At 41.0% G+C, this 17059-nt stretch overlaps 1 protein-coding gene across 4 annotated transcripts in view; it reads left to right on the forward strand.

The window, feature by feature from the left end:
* The window catches only part of rc3h1b (ring finger and CCCH-type domains 1b), a 39191-nt gene that overhangs the window by 7676 nt on the left and 14456 nt on the right, over nucleotides 1-17059 (forward strand). For 2 of the 4 annotated variants that reach the window (XM_072912356.1, XM_072912358.1), the window contains exons 3-17: nucleotides 322-442; nucleotides 2261-2500; nucleotides 2577-2752; nucleotides 2904-3104; nucleotides 3249-3381; nucleotides 3518-3636; nucleotides 6083-6195; nucleotides 6300-6533; nucleotides 12845-13059; nucleotides 13141-13550; nucleotides 13630-13788; nucleotides 14407-14562; nucleotides 14678-14900; nucleotides 14995-15088; nucleotides 15164-15263. In XM_072912356.1, coding sequence (XP_072768457.1) covers nucleotides 322-442; nucleotides 2261-2500; nucleotides 2577-2752; nucleotides 2904-3104; nucleotides 3249-3381; nucleotides 3518-3636; nucleotides 6083-6195; nucleotides 6300-6533; nucleotides 12845-13059; nucleotides 13141-13550; nucleotides 13630-13788; nucleotides 14407-14562; nucleotides 14678-14900; nucleotides 14995-15088; nucleotides 15164-15263 — 2694 coding nt within the window. The remainder of the gene's footprint in view (nucleotides 1-321; nucleotides 443-2260; nucleotides 2501-2576; nucleotides 2753-2903; nucleotides 3105-3248; nucleotides 3382-3517; nucleotides 3637-6082; nucleotides 6196-6299; nucleotides 6534-12844; nucleotides 13060-13140; nucleotides 13551-13629; nucleotides 13789-14406; nucleotides 14563-14677; nucleotides 14901-14994; nucleotides 15089-15163; nucleotides 15264-17059) is intronic. The other 2 variants (XM_072912357.1, XM_061928080.2) reach the window with 1 other exon arrangement.

Raw genomic sequence — 17059 nt, forward strand, 5'->3', positions numbered from 1 at the left:
TTCCTTATTTCACCAAGAACTTTTGAACGAGATGCTTCTAACTTTGTAGGAATAGTTTGGGAAGTTCCTAAGGGCGTGCTTGTAACTAAAATGGAACGCTGACTGACCTCAACCCCATTTAACACATTTGAGATAAAATACAACCAACCTCAGTCTTGGGTCCAACATCAGTGCCCTCTGACTTCACAAATGTTAAATGACCAGACACACCCAAACATCTTGTACTGTGTTTCCTAGAAGTACATTTTCACTTCCTGTGCACCAGTACTGCAACTGAAGGAATGACATTATTTCACTCTGATTTCTTATTATTGTGTGCAGGTCCCTAAGGCTCAGCCAGTTGCTTTGATTACCAGTCCTGAGGACTCTCAGCATTATGAGGAGGCCAAGCAGTGTGTGGAGGAGCTGGCCCTCTACCTGAAACCCCTCAGCAACACGCGAGGTGCCCAACGCACACACATCCATGTGCTTGTTTGCCCTTTTGTTATGATCCCTTGACATTCTAGTTGCTCTCAGATTTAGTCTTGCTTTTGGGATGCCAGTTTTATATTTGGCCTGCAGCGATGTCTAGAAGAGATCAGATACTATAACAATATGACCAGTATCTTGCACCCAGCATTTCGAAATGTGTCTGGTTAAGCGGCATGCTCGTCTGCTGAGTCACGGCAGTTAGCGCATGTGATAAGCAAATTTCACATCCTTAAACACAAACTGACATTGAAGATGTGATTCGTGATGATGAGATTTTTCAATACAACCCAAAAGCACATGCTAATATTTACAGCCACACATGCAGTTAGCAGCTTGACTCAGTAAGGAGATTCAAACCCTTCGTAGTCCAAAATATAAGAATTAAGATGTTTCATTCTTGTGCCGCTTCTCTCTCCCCCTTCCAGTACCTCAGGGTTTCCCCTAAACTGCCAAGATACCTGTGGTGGTGGGAGTGTGGTTATGGGCGTAGTCACCATGATGTAATTGAATAATTTGCTATGATATGTATTTTTAAAAAAGCCCCCAAAAATATATACATACATTTAAAAACTAATCTGTTATTAGTATTAACATATTGTTTTTATAATTTTGCCATATTTTCAATTGTTGCTGCTTTTTGTACACTGTACAAGTGAGATTTTTTTCAAGCGTCTATATTCAAGACTTTTAATTCGTTTTTTATTAAAAACAACTAGCAACAAATCTAGCATATTTTCTGGTGTCATAAAATGTAGTCGTGTTTGGAGACTCTTTACTTCTGTCCCTCCATGTCCCTGACAAAAGAGGCAAGCAACAGCAAGTGTGACGTCACACTTGCTTGGCGCTGTTGTTCCAGTTGGACTTTTTCTTCTTAATAGCCGACACTTTTCGGTACATCACTTGTCAATAGTGCACAAATAATAGGCTATATATATATAAATTCGACCGTAACAAACAGCTAATGTTAATATTTTATGTTCGTGGGGTTTGGATTTCATGTTAGTTTTTCCCATGTTTGCACACACCGTTTGTGCCTGACAGGTGATTGGCGAAGAATGAGGTAGTGTTGTGTGTCTGGGGAAGCGCGGACTCACAGAGACGAAAGTGTTTTCACGGGAGGTAAAACCTGTTGGAATTGTGCCGTTTGTTATCATAAGATTGGTAGTAAAATGTAAAAATAACGTCAGACTTTGTGTAATTTCTTCAGCAGGCTACAATATATTACTTTAATTTGTTTTAAAGTAAAACACATATTTTGAAGGTGTGGCGGTAATAAAAATGCTGTCATTCAATTACCCTGTTCCTACATTATTGGTTCATGTGAAAATGGAAGGATGTATTTTATTTAACAACTGAAGTAAGTTGTGGTTATCATCAGTGTTTATAAGTGTCATAGCTGAAACAGCTAAATTAGTAAATTGTGTAAGGTGCACGCACAGCACAAACACGCTAGTGAACATTAGATTATTTTCAAATGTTAAATTGAACCGTGCTTCACTGCACCAGCAAGTCCCAAGTATTAAATTGTAACATCCTTTAATACAAATACTGTGAAAGTTGTTCATGCAACTAGCCAGAAGGGCGGCTTCTGACATCTTTTAGATTAACACTGCAAAGCAAGGATGCATTTACATTTTACAATACCCTAAATTTGTATGTTCCAAACTTTAATTGCAGAAGTTTGAGTGAGTGGTGTGGGTAGACCGGCATTGCCGTAGGTGCCCATTTTAGGCTAATGTACTTGATGTTCATTGGAAGATCAGGGAAGTGAATATATGAATTTTGCCAGGGGTGGGTCTGAGCAGCACGGCTCAAAGCATGCTGAGTCGACCCATGCAGAGGAAACTGGTCACTCTGGTCCACTGCCAGTTGGTGGAGGAGGAGGGCCGCGTGAGGGCCATGAGAGCCGCACGCTCTTTGGGTGAACGAACAGTCACAGAACTCATCTTGCAGCACCAGAACCCTCAGCAGTTATCTTCCAACCTGTGGGCTGCTGTACGTGCACGTGGATGTCAATTTCTTGGCCCAGGTAAATCACTCATGAAAAAACCTAATTCATTTCCTCAAAATATTCTATTAATCAGTATTTTTTTTGCTTCTTTAAGCGATGCAAGAAGAAGCTCTGAAACTGGTCCTTCTGGCACTGGAGGATGGCTCGGCTCTGTCCCGGAAGGTGTTGGTTCTCTTTGTAGTCCAGAGGCTTGAACCTCGCTTCCCCCAGGCCTCCAAGACTAGCATAGGCCATGTGGTGCAGCTCCTCTATAGGGCCTCCTGCTTCAAGGTACGCAGTTTTGTCAAGAACCAGAAGGAATGTCACATTTGCTAACCATGTTTGGTAAATAGTGTTTTTGAGCATTATATTCTGTTGTAGATATTTACATTGGGTTTCAGTCATCTAGAATATAATTTATGTAATATATTTGTGGTCTTAGGTGACCAAACGCGACGAGGATTCATCCCTCATGCAACTGAAAGAGGAGTTCCGTACTTACGAAGCACTGCGACGTGAGCATGACTCTCAGATTGTTCAAATTGCCATGGAGGGCGGCTTGCGCATCGCACCCGATCAGTGGTCTTCTCTGTTGTATGGGGATCAGTCGCACAAGTCGCATATGCAGTCCATCATAGATAAGGTGGGTGAGGGTCTTTGCTTCTGGTATACATTTTCTGTATATCTCCACATTGTCTGGTGTCTTTCAATGTAATGTTTGACAAGGCTGCCTGCCAAGCATAAAACCGCATGTGTGTAACCCCCTCTTTCACTTCGACCTTCATAGCTGCAGACCCCAGCATCCTTTGCTCAAAGTGTCCAAGAGCTGACTATTGCCCTGCAGAGAACTGGAGACCCAGCCAACCTCAACAGGCTGCGGCCTCACCTCGAACTGCTTGCCAACATTGATCCCAGTCCAGGTAAGAATTGCGCTAAATCAACTAAGCCGGAAAGACAATGAGGGCTTGAAAAGACAAGCCTGTTGAGCTAGAACTACTCAAGTATAAAATGGCAATGTTTAAATCTAATGTCTGCTTTGCTCATTTCTATTCCCAGACGCACCCCCTCCAACATGGGAGCAGCTTGAGAAGGGGTTGGTGGCAGTAAAGACTGTCGTGCACGGCCTTGTGGACTTCATCCAGAACCACAGCAAGAAAGGTGCAGACCCTCAGCAGGTCAGTGAGACTTCTGTTTACTATATTAAGTGCAAACATTAGTTTTTGTCCACTTACAGCAGGGCTATTCATCTGGCAGACCGGGGGAAATGACACCATACCGGCCCCTGAGTTCAGTTCAAAACTTGGGAGACAAACATTTTTGCAGCAAATTCTCTAAAAAGACTAGACTGCTTCTGTTGTATAGAGGAACTTCAGATCCTTGCATCTAACAAACAACACTGCGGTCCAAACGTGTGATATACATATCTGAGGTGTTCCCAAGGCACCCCTTAAGCCCTCCCCTTTTTGGCAGTTACACATTTTTTAGTCAATTGTTCAAGTTCTTTAGTTATACTGCTGGGTTTTCCCAATGTGTAATTGATAGTTGCGGCCCCCACAGCAAAATAAAATCGAGGGTTTTTTACGTGAAAGCAAATTAAAGTAATATAATGTAGTGCGTCCAGAAGAAGTCACAGAAACTTGACGCTTTTTTAACATTTATTGCCAACAGTAGACCTAATTCCAACACGTATTCCCTCCTGTGCAAACACGTCCGTGTCCGTGATTAACTCCCAGACACACAATAACAACACTTCCTCATACTCCGCCAATCCTCTTTCAGGCACAGTATTAGAACCCTGAACATCAATAACACATGAACATAAACATTAACACCAGCAGGTCATAACAGTATGAATGGACATATTTATCCTATTATTTGTGCACTACTGACGAGTGATGCACCGAAAAAAGACTTTGATCACCGGCTGTTGTGATGACGTGAGCTATACTCATGGGATTGTCTGGAACAGAGGCAGCATGTCTGCGATGTGGATGCACTTAGAAAATGTCCGACATATACCCGCGGAAAGAGCTCTACTAAATGTGTAATGTGCAAGTATTAAAAGAGGATAGTGGAGACTGTTAGGGAGAGAAAATGCAGTTGGAGCCTCGGCACCAAGCAAGTGTGACGTCAGGCTCGCTGCAGCACTCACCGCTTGTCGCGGACATCGAGTTAGAAGTAAAACATTTCCAAACGTGAGTAGTTTTCAGAAAAAGATGCTAGATTTGTTGCTCGTCGTTTTACTTTTTTTTTTTTTTTAAGTCACCAAAAGGTTTGAAGGAGTCTCTAGTAAATTGAAAAATTATTAACAAAGTACATTGTACAATAAGTAGCAACAATTAACAATAGAGAAAAATTATATCAGAAAAAATATTTGTTTTTAATTGTATGTCTTACTTTTTTTAGCCTTTTTAAAGAAAATATTTGCATCATCACAGATGATGCAAATTATATGATAATATCATATAATTGCCGCCACAGGTATAATGACAATCTGAGGGAAAACCCGTACTTGTAGAATTCCTCAAAGTTCCATTTTGGGTCCTCTTTTTTTCATTATTTGTGCTATTCTACTGGTGGACGTGCGACTTCAGTTTTAAAAACCCTGTAAGAAACTCAACATTTTTGCAGAAGATTTTTAAAAACAAGGGATGTATACAGAGTATCGGTATTTAGTAACGTTTCCTAATTGGGTCTGTCCTCCTGGACTGAGAAGATTCTGGACTAACGGTACTGACGTCACTCCATTGCGAAGCGTTTGCGATGTGGCATTAATAACACCTTGCTTAAATGTGTTTCAGTTAGTTCTGTCTCTTAACGCTACAACTGGACGATTGAGCATTACACTTGATCACTGAGTCTTTTTACATTTATTGTTCGCACATACATAGGTCCGTAGCTATCAACCTACGGTCCGTCACTCAAAAACGTCCGTATGCAACATAAACAAACTATTTCTATTGTTACGAAATGCACATTGATTGTATTGATTTATATTGTATATTGGATATGATATGTCATTTAAAAAGTATGTGCTCTGTACATTAATACATAAATGATATTTCTAGCTGGGTGTAATTGCAATTAATAAAAAAAGTGATGGATCTGTGTGCTCTTTACAAGATGACATAAAAACTGCATTAGCAAACATACCGTAGTTGACTTGTTTAAGACTTAAAAAGCAGGTGTCGATAAAAGACTTCCCTGCTGTGAGATGTTACACCATGTTATGGAGTTGTTCTTGTGCAAATAAAAATTTACACATAGTACAGATAAGAATACTGATAAATACTAGTATCAATAACAAATATCGTATCGATAAAATCTTAACGATACACATCCCTACTACAAACACTAGAGTGCTGTCATAGAGCAGATGTTTGACTCGCTTTTTTGCAAAAGGTCTTTATAAACAGCAGAGCGATTCTGTAACTCTGGCAAAATAAATGGACCAAAATCAAATATCTACTGTAGAGAATGCTGGTTCTCCAGAATAGAATATACAAAATAAGACAAATAGTGAAGGGGGAAGTCCGGCCTCCCGATTTAGTTGAATATCCCTGAATTACTGTATGTATTAAGATGAATTCATATTTATTAATGCACTGTGTTTGTCTTTAGCCTCCTCAGCACAGCAAGTACAAGACTTACATGTGCCGTGACATGAAGCTGAAGGGAGGCTGTCCTCGTGGAACGAACTGCACCTTTGCTCACTCTCAGGAAGAACTGGAGAAGTGAGTGACAGTTTAATAGTAATAATAATGTAGTTAAATGTGTGTATTTTTTCTTTTTCATGTTGATATTTTTCAAATTTCTTCACTGTGCTTTGTGTATTTAGGTATCGAAAGATGAATAAACGTCTGGGAGCTCGCCTCCCCGGTTCAGGAATGCCAGATGATGGCCTTCCCCTGGATGTGGGAGTGACCAGAAAGCCTTCTCCCCTCACCAATGGGAGCATCACACCCTCCCTGCCCCAGCTCATCGCACGCGGTGCAGACACCGTCCCGTATGAACTTCTGCGTAAGCCCATGAAGATGGATGGAGGGAGTGCTCCAGGATCACCACCTGATCTGTGAGTATAGAATTCTTTATACTGTTAATTTATGTGTAGCGGTGTATGCAAATTAGGCCTGTGTTCACTACTGGGTGCTTCTCTGTAGTTAGAGTTTGAAACTATAAAGCAGGGTAGGGCTCAGCAATATGGACCAAAACTCCTATATTTTGGCTGAATATGCGACATAAATATCGCAATATTCTTTCCAGAAAGTAAATTTAGACAAAGTCAAACCCAAATATGCGTGTCAAGTTGTTTTGAAACAAATACTTAAAACATGAGTATATTTATGTAAATGTTAAAGTTTCATATTCACATAGAAATATTAAAAAGCCTCAAAAAATATAAGAATACCTTATTTTGCGGACTATAATGCACACTTAAAATCCTTTCATTTTCTCACAAATCGACAGTGCGCCTTATAACCCGGTGCGCCTAATGTACAGAATAATTCTAGTTTTGCTTGCTGACCTCAAAGCTATTTTATTTGGTGCATGGTGTTATAGATGTGACCAGTAGATGGCAGTCACACATAAAAGATACGTGTAGACTGTCAATGACTATGACTTTGGCATGCTATGGATCGGCCTGGGCCGATATTCGATAAGTCAATTAAACAACGATAAATAAAAATTAAAGTTGGTAAGTTTTCCAGCGTTGTTAAATTGCCATGTGCATGTTTCAAGAGCATTCACGCTTTTTGTCGCTTTTAGCGGCTACATGCGTTTGTACCACAGCGGAAAGAAAAGAATGGGGTGGATTATCTTGTCCTCATTAAGTGTCTTTGACTCTTTTTGAAGCGATGCAGAGCCTGGCCTGCTCGCATCACACAGTGCAATTAGTTACTAACATGTAGCAGCTAAAATGGACAAAATGAACACAACCAATTGCCACTGCACCAGTGTGGGAATATTTCAGTTTAAACCTTTGGAACAAGAAGAGCCTATAAACGCAGAGAAGCCAGTTTGCCGAATGTGCGCGACTAGTACAACGCCCACTTGAAATACAACCACTCGATAGTCCAAACTCACTTGGCGTTGGGTGAAAACAAAATAGTGTACGCTCACAGACATACAACGCCAAAGACATGCTGGCATTTAATAAAACTAGCATTTTGTAAAAATGCTGTCATGTGATGTTGGAGTTTCCTCACTCGGAATCTGCCGACTTAATTTTGTTTTGCATATGACCTGTTAATACATCTGTTTAAACGGTAGTGGTTATATTGTTACTTTGCACTTTTGTTGTAGAAGGTCCTCACTTGATTGTCAGTTAAGTAATGTACAACTCCACTTCTGCCTGCATGTTCAATATTGAAGTGCAACTTTGTTTGTCAGTACTTTATTTAGTAATTGTATTTATTGTTATGATTGTGTATATTTGAGCCCCCCCTATCTGCTGCATTAATTAAAAATTAATACATTTTAGTATATAGGTGAAAAATATTGCTAACAGATAGTTTTATTTAACTTGGAGATTTAAACGTTTTCATTTCAATTACAACTTCAAAATACATGAGAATTACAAGTTTATTGCATTTGAAAAGATGTACGTGCATTATTTTTATGTATTATTAAATCAATGTTTAATTTGGTCTCATAAAAATAATGGCAAGAATATCGTTTATCGGCAATAACTTGTAGGTCAATATATTGTCCTGCAAAAATGTGTTATCGGCCCAGGCTTAGCTATGAAGCCGTACTGCTTGATGGATTGTCGCAGCATTACAGCTACAGTAGTCAGCCGTACTGTGCTTCAACATACAGTATTATTATGGGGTGTGTATAAGGACAACAAAATGACACCTATTAGCAGACATAATCTGGCGTTTCGTTTCGCAATATTATGCAAAACCAACTTTTCTTACCTTCTGGTACCTGCTGATGTGTATTTGGTAGAGATGTCCGATAATATCGGACTGCTGATATTATCGGCCAATAAATGCTTTAAAATTTAATATCGTAAATTATCGGTATCGGTTTCAAAAAGTAAAATGTATGCCTTTTTAAAACGCCGCTGTACGGAGTGGTACACGGATGTAGGGAGAAGTACAGAGCGCCAATAAACCTTAAAGGCACTGCCTTTGCGTTCACATAATAACTACGGCTTTTCACACACACAAGTGAATGCAAGCCATACTTTGTCAACAGCCATACAGGTCACACTGAGGGTGGCTGTATAAACAACTTTAACACTGTTACAAATATGCGCCACACTGTGAACCCACACCAAACAAGAATGACAAACACATTTCGGGAGAACATCCGCACCGTAACACAACAGAACAAATACCCAGAACCCCTTGCAGCACTAACTCTTCCGGGACGCCACAATATACACCCCCCGCTACCCCTTAATCCCCCACCTCAACCCCGCCCACCTCAACCTTCTCATGCTCTCTCAGGGAGAGCATGTCCCAAATTCCAAGCTGCTGTTTTGAGGCATGTTAAAAAAAATAATGCACTTTGTGACTTCAATAATAAAAATATGGCAGTGCCATGTTGGCATTTTTTTTCCATAACTTGAGTTGATTTATTTTGGAAAACCTTGTTACATTGTTTAATGCATCCAGCGGGGTATCACAACAAAATTAGGCATAATAACATGTTAATTCCACGACTGTATATATCGGTATCGGTTGATATCGGAATCGGTAACTAAGAGTTGGACAATATCGGAATATCGGATATCGGCAAAAAAGCCATTATCGGACATCTCTAGTATTTGGGATCTGCATAAGTACTGAAAATTTGCGCGCATCCGCCATTGTAGTTTTCTCTATGTTGTTATGGGACATTCATCCTCCACTGTTGCCATTTCTACTACCAAGTAGCGTAAAGTTCTAATTTACAGTATATCTGTCAGTAGACTCGCTATGGAAGTCATAATATGACCCCTTTAATGTGCCCTGAAATCTGGTAAGGATTTTGTATGGAAATTAACCTGAACAGACTCGCTCAATGGCAGTGCGCCTCCGGTGCGCCATATGGTTTGAAAAATACGGTAGTAAAGTATAATCTTCAATCTTTAAAACAAACCGTGGCTATGCTCAAATTCTTCGCTAATAACAAAAACACAAATTATAATATGAAAAAGTCCCTGGTTTAGGAAAACATTTTAAACGTCTGCAGCAACTTGAAAATAATTGATCAGTCAATCAAAGTTTATTTATAAAGCCCTTAATCACAAGTGTCTCAAAGGGCTGCACAAGCCACAACGACATCCTCGGCTCAGATCCTACATCAGGGCAAAACATTTTTTTAACCCAATGGGAACAACGAGAAACCTATACTTATAACTGTTTTTTTTAGCTCAACATTTTTAGGAGACACTTGTTCCCTTAAAAATTAGAGCCCGGAACACCATGCTTTTTAAGTGCAGGATGCTTTAAGGGAGGTGACAATATTACGACTGCAGCTAAACACCCTTTCAGAGTGTGGCAATGCTTCTTCAGCAAAGTAGTTGTGGCTGGGAAGCTCATATAACAAATTCATTATATCTGGCAGCTTTTTAAATCTGTTTTTTTTCATACCATTGCAACTAGGAACATATTTACACAGTTTGTATTTGGGCAGAAATGTCTTCTCCATCATACATCCATCTCTCTCGTGTTGTTGATTTGATCGAATCAATTCGCCACGCATGAATACGTGTTGCTTGAGTAATTTCAAGGCTTGAGTCAAACGGACCTGATTGCTGACAATACTGCTGCGGATTCTTTTTTCATCGAGAGCAAAATCCGGAGAAAAATAGCATCGGCAAGACGCTGACAAAGGAGAACAAAATACATGATACAAACTGGAAGGTTGTCATATGCTTCACACAGTCCTTGTACTGGAGTTTGTGTCAAGCGAGCGCGGCTCCTACCCCGCCTCACGATGCGCGTAGAGAAGGCAGGACACTGCACGCAGCGCAGATAGAAAAAGCAGAGACACCTCCATGTCAAGATATTAAAGGCCTACTGAAATGCGATTTTCTTATTTAAACGGGGATAGCAGGTCCATTCTATGTGTCATACTTGATCATTTCGCGATATTGCCATATTTTTGTTGAAAGGATTTAGAAGAGAACATCGACGATAAAGTTCACAACTTTTGGTCGCTGATAAAAAAGCCTTGCCTGTACCGGAAGTAGCAGACGATATGCATGTGACGTCACCGGTTGTGGAGCTCCTCACATCTGCACATTGTTTACAATCATGGCCACCAGCAGCGAGAGCGATTCGGACTGAGAAAGCGACGATTTCCCCATTAATTTGAGCGAGGATGAAAGGTTCGTGGATGAGGAAAGTGAGAGTGAAGGACTACAGGGCAGTGGGAACGATGCAGATAGGGAATATGCTGTGAGAGGCGGGTGGGACCTGATATTCAGCTGGGAATGACTAAAACAGTAAATAAACACAAGACATATATATATACTCTATTAGCCACAACACAACCAGGCTTATATTTAATATGCCACAAATTAATCTCGCATAACAAACACCTCCCCCCTCCCGTTCATATAACCCACCAATACAACTCAAACACCTGCACAACACACTCAATCCCACAGCCCAAAGTACCGTTCACCTCCCCAAAGTTCATACAGCACATATATTTCACCAAAGTCACGTACGTGACATGCACATAGCGGCACGCACGTACGGGCAAGCGATCAAATGTTTGGAAGCCGCAGCTGCATGCGTACTCACGGTACCGCGTCTGCGTATCCAACTCAAAGTCCTCCTGGTAAGAGTCTCTGTTGTCCCAGTTCTCCACAGGCCAATGGTAAAGCTTGACTGTCATCTTCCGGGAATGTAAACAATGAAACACCGGCTGTGTTTTACGGCACAGCAGTCAGGGGGTGCATTCTACGGCACAACACCTGCCGCAATACACCGCTTCCCACCTACAGCTTTCTTCCTTGTTGTCTCCATTGTTCATTGAACAAATTGCAAAAGATTCACCAACACAGATGTCCAGAATACTGTGGAATTTTGCGATGAAAACAGACGACTTAATAGCTGGCCACCATGCTGTCCCAAAATGTCCTCTACAATCCGTGACGTCACGTGCCGGCGTCATCATACCGAGACGTTTTCAGCAGGATATTTCGCGCAAAATTTAAAATTGCACTTTAGTAAGCTAACCCGGCCGTATTGGCATGTGTTGCAATGTTAAGATTTCATCATTGATATATAAACTATCAGACTGCGTGGTCGGTAGTAGTGGGTTTCAGTAGGCTTTTAAGGATTACATATATCACATGGCGGTCTTGTCTCAAATACATACCTCTTTCTTAAATATATCAGGGTACTTTGTAATACCGGTATACCACCCAGCCCTACAAGAGGGGTCCCCAAGTTTAATGACTTGGGGACCACATTGGGTTAAAAGTATTTGGCCAGGGCCCAGGCTATTACTCACAAGTGAAACGTTTCGCTTGTGCTGAACACTCTGACGTGTAAAATGTGTCGAGATAGACTAAAGCCCCGTTTACACATCAAATCAGATTTGTTTGCCCTCAAGTGACACAGATCTAAACGCTTCAAATCTGATCTTTTGGCAAGCTACAGATTCAAGCCACATCAGGAGGTAGTCCTGAATCCCATTGGAATCTGATCTTTTCAAATGTGACTGCAGTGTAAACGCAGTCCAACCTGTATGTGATTCTTTTCCGTCTTTGGGCGAGCTACGTCACTCGTGTGCGCCGTTAGGATGCAGTCGCCAGCAGAAATAGATATTTCTTCACTACACCCGGGGTTGGTTTCTATTTAAAACCACCAAATTTTCGGTGCATCACTTGTCAATAGTGCACAAATAAGATATGTAATATATGAATATATATTTATATATATATTTATAATATATGAATATATATTTTGATTCCAAAGAAATAGCGATTGTTGAAGGACCAGAATTGATGCTGTGCCGCATTTGTTTACATGTGAGTTGAAAAATAAATCTGATGTCCATGTCTTCTGTACTTAACAGACCTAAAAAGATTACATATTACACTATACACATCCATTCATACTTTGTATTACTTTCATTTATCACCTAAAAAAACCACTAATTTTTAAGGTGTGGCAACTTTTATTTTATTTTGTAATAGTAGCAACTGCCTTTGTTTTCACTTTATGGAAGTGCGCATGCAAGTGACGTCGGGGCCACATTGGGACCTGTGCGTGTTTACACTGCAGTCTGATAAAAGTCACATTTTACTTGATGTGTAAACAGTCAGCTGGAAAAAAATCTGATCTCTAAAATATCCGATTTGGGCCACTTTAACCTGCAGTGTAAACATAGTCTAAGAGTTTAGTAAAATGTAACCCTTTATGTTTGTAGCTTGGACCCTGTGCCCAAAACTGGTATGCCTCTGCCACCTCATGTCATGGCGCACCAAAGGATGACTGCAGACCACCTCTCCGGTGTGAAGCAGATGCCCGTGGTCGCCCGAGGTTCACCTGTGTACCAGCAGCCACAGCTCAATGAGATGTTCTACTCTGGAAATCGCCCCCCACCTTCTGTGTCCCAGTATGAGACTTCACAATACCCACCAGGTAAGATTCAGCTATAGACTGTTTTACATCGGTTGTAAGTTACCTCTTAAGTTATAATGTATATAATCTTCATTCTTTCAGGGTATCCCTACCAACAGCCACCACAATATGTCTCTCGCGACTACATCCGTAACCCTCCACCACCCAATGAGTCAGGACCTCCTTACCATGACCCGTACCCTGGTTACGGCCCACCAGATCGCTCCTATCAGGCCCCCCACTCCGGTCCTCCCTTTTCCTACCCTCATCCAACACACTATGACCGAGGGCGCCATGGGACCTACGCTGGTCCACCACCACCCCCGCAGCCTTACCCATCTCAAAGGGATAGTCTTATCCGGATGAGTTCAACGCCATTGGATGTTACCTCGGCGTCAGCCGGACAGGCTAACTCACTTTATCACACAGAGCCCAATGTACGGGATAGATACCCACCAGATGGCTATTATCAACCAGGAGGCCAACCTCAGCCCATGAGGACTTATGTCAGAGTGAGTCATGACCAACATCAGGCTCTTCACACAATAACCACACACACTTAGGCAACAATATCCTTGTTCCATTTTACAGGGGCCATCATACAGTGGGTCCCAGCCCAGTCTCGATTATTTACACCGCCGTCGCCAGGAGCTGCTATCCCAACTGGAGGAAAGAAAAGTCATCTCTCCTCCACCATTTGCAGCCTCCCCGACGCTCTCTCATCCCTTTCCCAGCGATTACCCTCCTGAGGTGAGTAACATAGGAATTGTCTGATCTCAGACACAAGTTAATTCTCAACTGGCTTGGTTAACTTTAAAGGGTGGGATCAATTATTATATTATGCATTATATTAGAAAAAACAATAACAAAAAGGCAATATATTACATAAACTAATTTTTCTGAGTTACTTATCAAAATTCCAAGCGTCACTTTTAAATACCTCTGTGTCGCAGTCATCTGTGCGACTGCAATATAAGCAATGGTGGATTTAAATTCACTTCCTAAATATTTGATCATGGGAATTAATTCAGTAACTTCAGACTTTATGTATTTACATAAGAATAATATTGGGTTTCTAACTGGAGTGCGTGCAAATGATTTGTAAACAATATTGCATTTTTATGGCTATATTTATGGCTGTTGTTTTACTTTTATTGTGATGTTATTTGTCATGTATGAATGTGTGTCTTCCCCTTTGCCCTTAATGTTGTACATGTATAAAAAGGTTTTTGAAATGTTGGACCCCGGAAAGAAGTTGCTGCTCTCGCAGCAGTTAATGTGGATCTTATAAAATGAACAGTTGTAAAGGTTGAGCTAAATCTGTTTAGATCGCATTTTATTCAACAGTCTTTTTGTTGTATTTTGCAGTATGGTGATGAAAGCACCAAGACCATTAGGAAATGCAGAGAGCCAGATTATGCCGGCCAGTACTCTCCTTGGTCTTGTGATACCATCAGCTCCTACATTGGCACCAAGGATGCCAAACCCAAAGATGTAATGGGTCCCGGTGCCATGGAGATGATGGTGAGTTATATTTTTGTTTTACTCCTAGACTTTGAACAGGTAACCTATTCAAAGCTACGTGTTAGAGCTAAACTAAAGGCATTTTTATTTATTAACTTTTCTTGCCGTCCATCAGAATGTGGATACTAAAGTTTTGAGAGACCCATCACTGGAAGCCCCTCGGAGGGGTGCAGAGGTCAAGGATGATGACCCCATTATTCCGTTTGGTCCTCAACCGACTGTGTCACGCTTTGGTGCCATCTCCCGCACCTCCAAGACAGGTTACCAGACAACTGGACCTGTCCAAGCCATGGCTTCCACTCCCCAAAACGCAAACTCTAAACACATGGCTATGCCTGGTAAGATTTGGTGTCTCTGCACCAATCTGTTGGCTTTACATCGTTCACGCATTACAGTTTGACTTCATATATTTGTAAATAATTTCCATTCCAGCAGAATATACATATGGAAGTCATCCAGGATGGGGTGGAGCTTCATATCCCTCCCACCAAACGTCCTCTTCCTCTCAGGGATCCTTCAGTGAGCGGTGAGCCCAGTTTTTTCTCTCATATCAAAATTCTTGTGCAAATTTCATGAATGTCTCGCTGCCTCTTGATCTCAGCGCACCACCCATGGCAGCCTCGGACAGAGAACAGTTGAAGATTGAGCTGCAGCAGGTCACCCAGCAGATCAACCAACAGACGCAGATGCACAGCATGGAGGTAAATGTTCTCGGCTAGCTATTAGATAGAAGCCTGTGTTAGGTTTGGAAGACGATTCAGGGCATTCTGCATTTGACTTCAAAGCTAATTCCAAGTATTTTTGTTAAAGAGTTTAATTGTTTCTTGCGGTGCTGTAAAATTCAGTACATTGTAGTCACGATCACGATTTTGGCTGCCACGATTAACCTTTAAAAAGCAGGCTATACTGCATATCAAATCAAGCACTTACACAGCTGTGGTGGCAGAAAGGCAACAGCAGCTTATCTTGAAGCCCAGTGAAGTGAGAGCTGCCCACGCCAGAGGCCATTGTGTATGCACACAGAGCTCCATGATCATGCCGGCCAGCATTAACATTGACGGTTGCCTCGTTATATTTTCGTCGAGTCCTCGGCATGCGTTAAAAACCACACCGCTGTTGTTAAATGGCAACAAGTATGGACGCCTGCACAACACCGTTATGCTTGTTTCCTGGAAGTCGCAATAGCAGGACTAACGGCTAACCATCAGACTACGGTACATAGAGTCTTTTCCATCGATTGCATACACGCGAAACGCGCTCTCCATTGAAATACATGCACCCCTCTGCATTTGTGCAGTTGTGTGAATCCAGGGAATGTGGAAATGCAATTGCGCATTGAAGAACTCCAACATGAGTATAATCGTTACTCTAAACAATGCTATATTTTTGTACTTTGTCATATACATGTTTCAGGAGCATGGCTGTATTTTTTATGGCCCTGAATAAACAGAGCTAAAGAGATCGTATAATGAGAAAAAAATAAAATGGTAATTCTAACAATGATTAAAAACACAAAGATTTGCCTTCAAATATATTAATAGTATTTAGACCTTTTATTAAACTATTTTTATTACAAATTGCATGATAACGTCACATTCATGCACCCTGGGACCTGATGAGTAAGTTGATTGCTTAACATGAGTTAATTTATTATCTTACTCGTCCTTTTTAAACGAGATGGCTACGGGGACCAGAAAAACAAGTAATCATGGTTTCAATATCAGGGTTTCCCCTAAAGGGAACTCTCCTGAAGGAATCAATAAAATACTATCTATCTATCTAATGTAACTGATGGTGGCCACAGCAATATCATCGCCGCCACACCGTATAAATAAGGTTTTTTTGCGTGGATATAATAATATATATAATATAGTAAATTTTAGTCTTCAGAAAAAGTCAAAAGTCTGACGTTTTTAACAACCAGCCCAATTCCAACACTTTTTACCTCCCGTGCAAACACTTTTGTCTCTGTGCTTCCCCAGACACACAAGGCTTCCATGAAAAAACTAACCTCAAATTCAAACTACACAAACATAAAACATTACCACCAATAAGTCATTGGAGTATGAATGGATATATATAGCCTATTATTAACGGAAATTTGGCCACCGATAAAAGACTTTGATCACCGAAAACAGCGTGGATGTTGTGATGGCGTAAACAAGACACACGCAATTGTTTGGGGCGTAGTCAGCATGGCTGCAATGTTGATATACCTGCGGACAGTGAGCTACAAAATGTGCAGTGGCGGATTTTAAGGAGAGAGTCCAACTGGAGCAGCAGTGCAAAGCAAGTGTGACGTCATGCTCACTGGAGCTCGCTTTTTGTTGAAGACATCGAGGCACACAAGTAGAGTCTTGAAACACGAGCACATTCAATTATAACAGCAGAAAAAGATGCTAGATTTGTTGCTTGTCATTTTTAATAAAGAAAGACCCAAGTCTCAAGACAATTCTTAACAAAGTACATTGCACAATAAGCAGCAACAATTGAAAAT

The sequence above is a fragment of the Nerophis lumbriciformis genome, linkage group LG35 (genome assembly GCF_033978685.3).
Source record: "Nerophis lumbriciformis linkage group LG35, RoL_Nlum_v2.1, whole genome shotgun sequence".
Lineage (NCBI taxonomy): Eukaryota > Metazoa > Chordata > Actinopteri > Syngnathiformes > Syngnathidae > Nerophis > Nerophis lumbriciformis.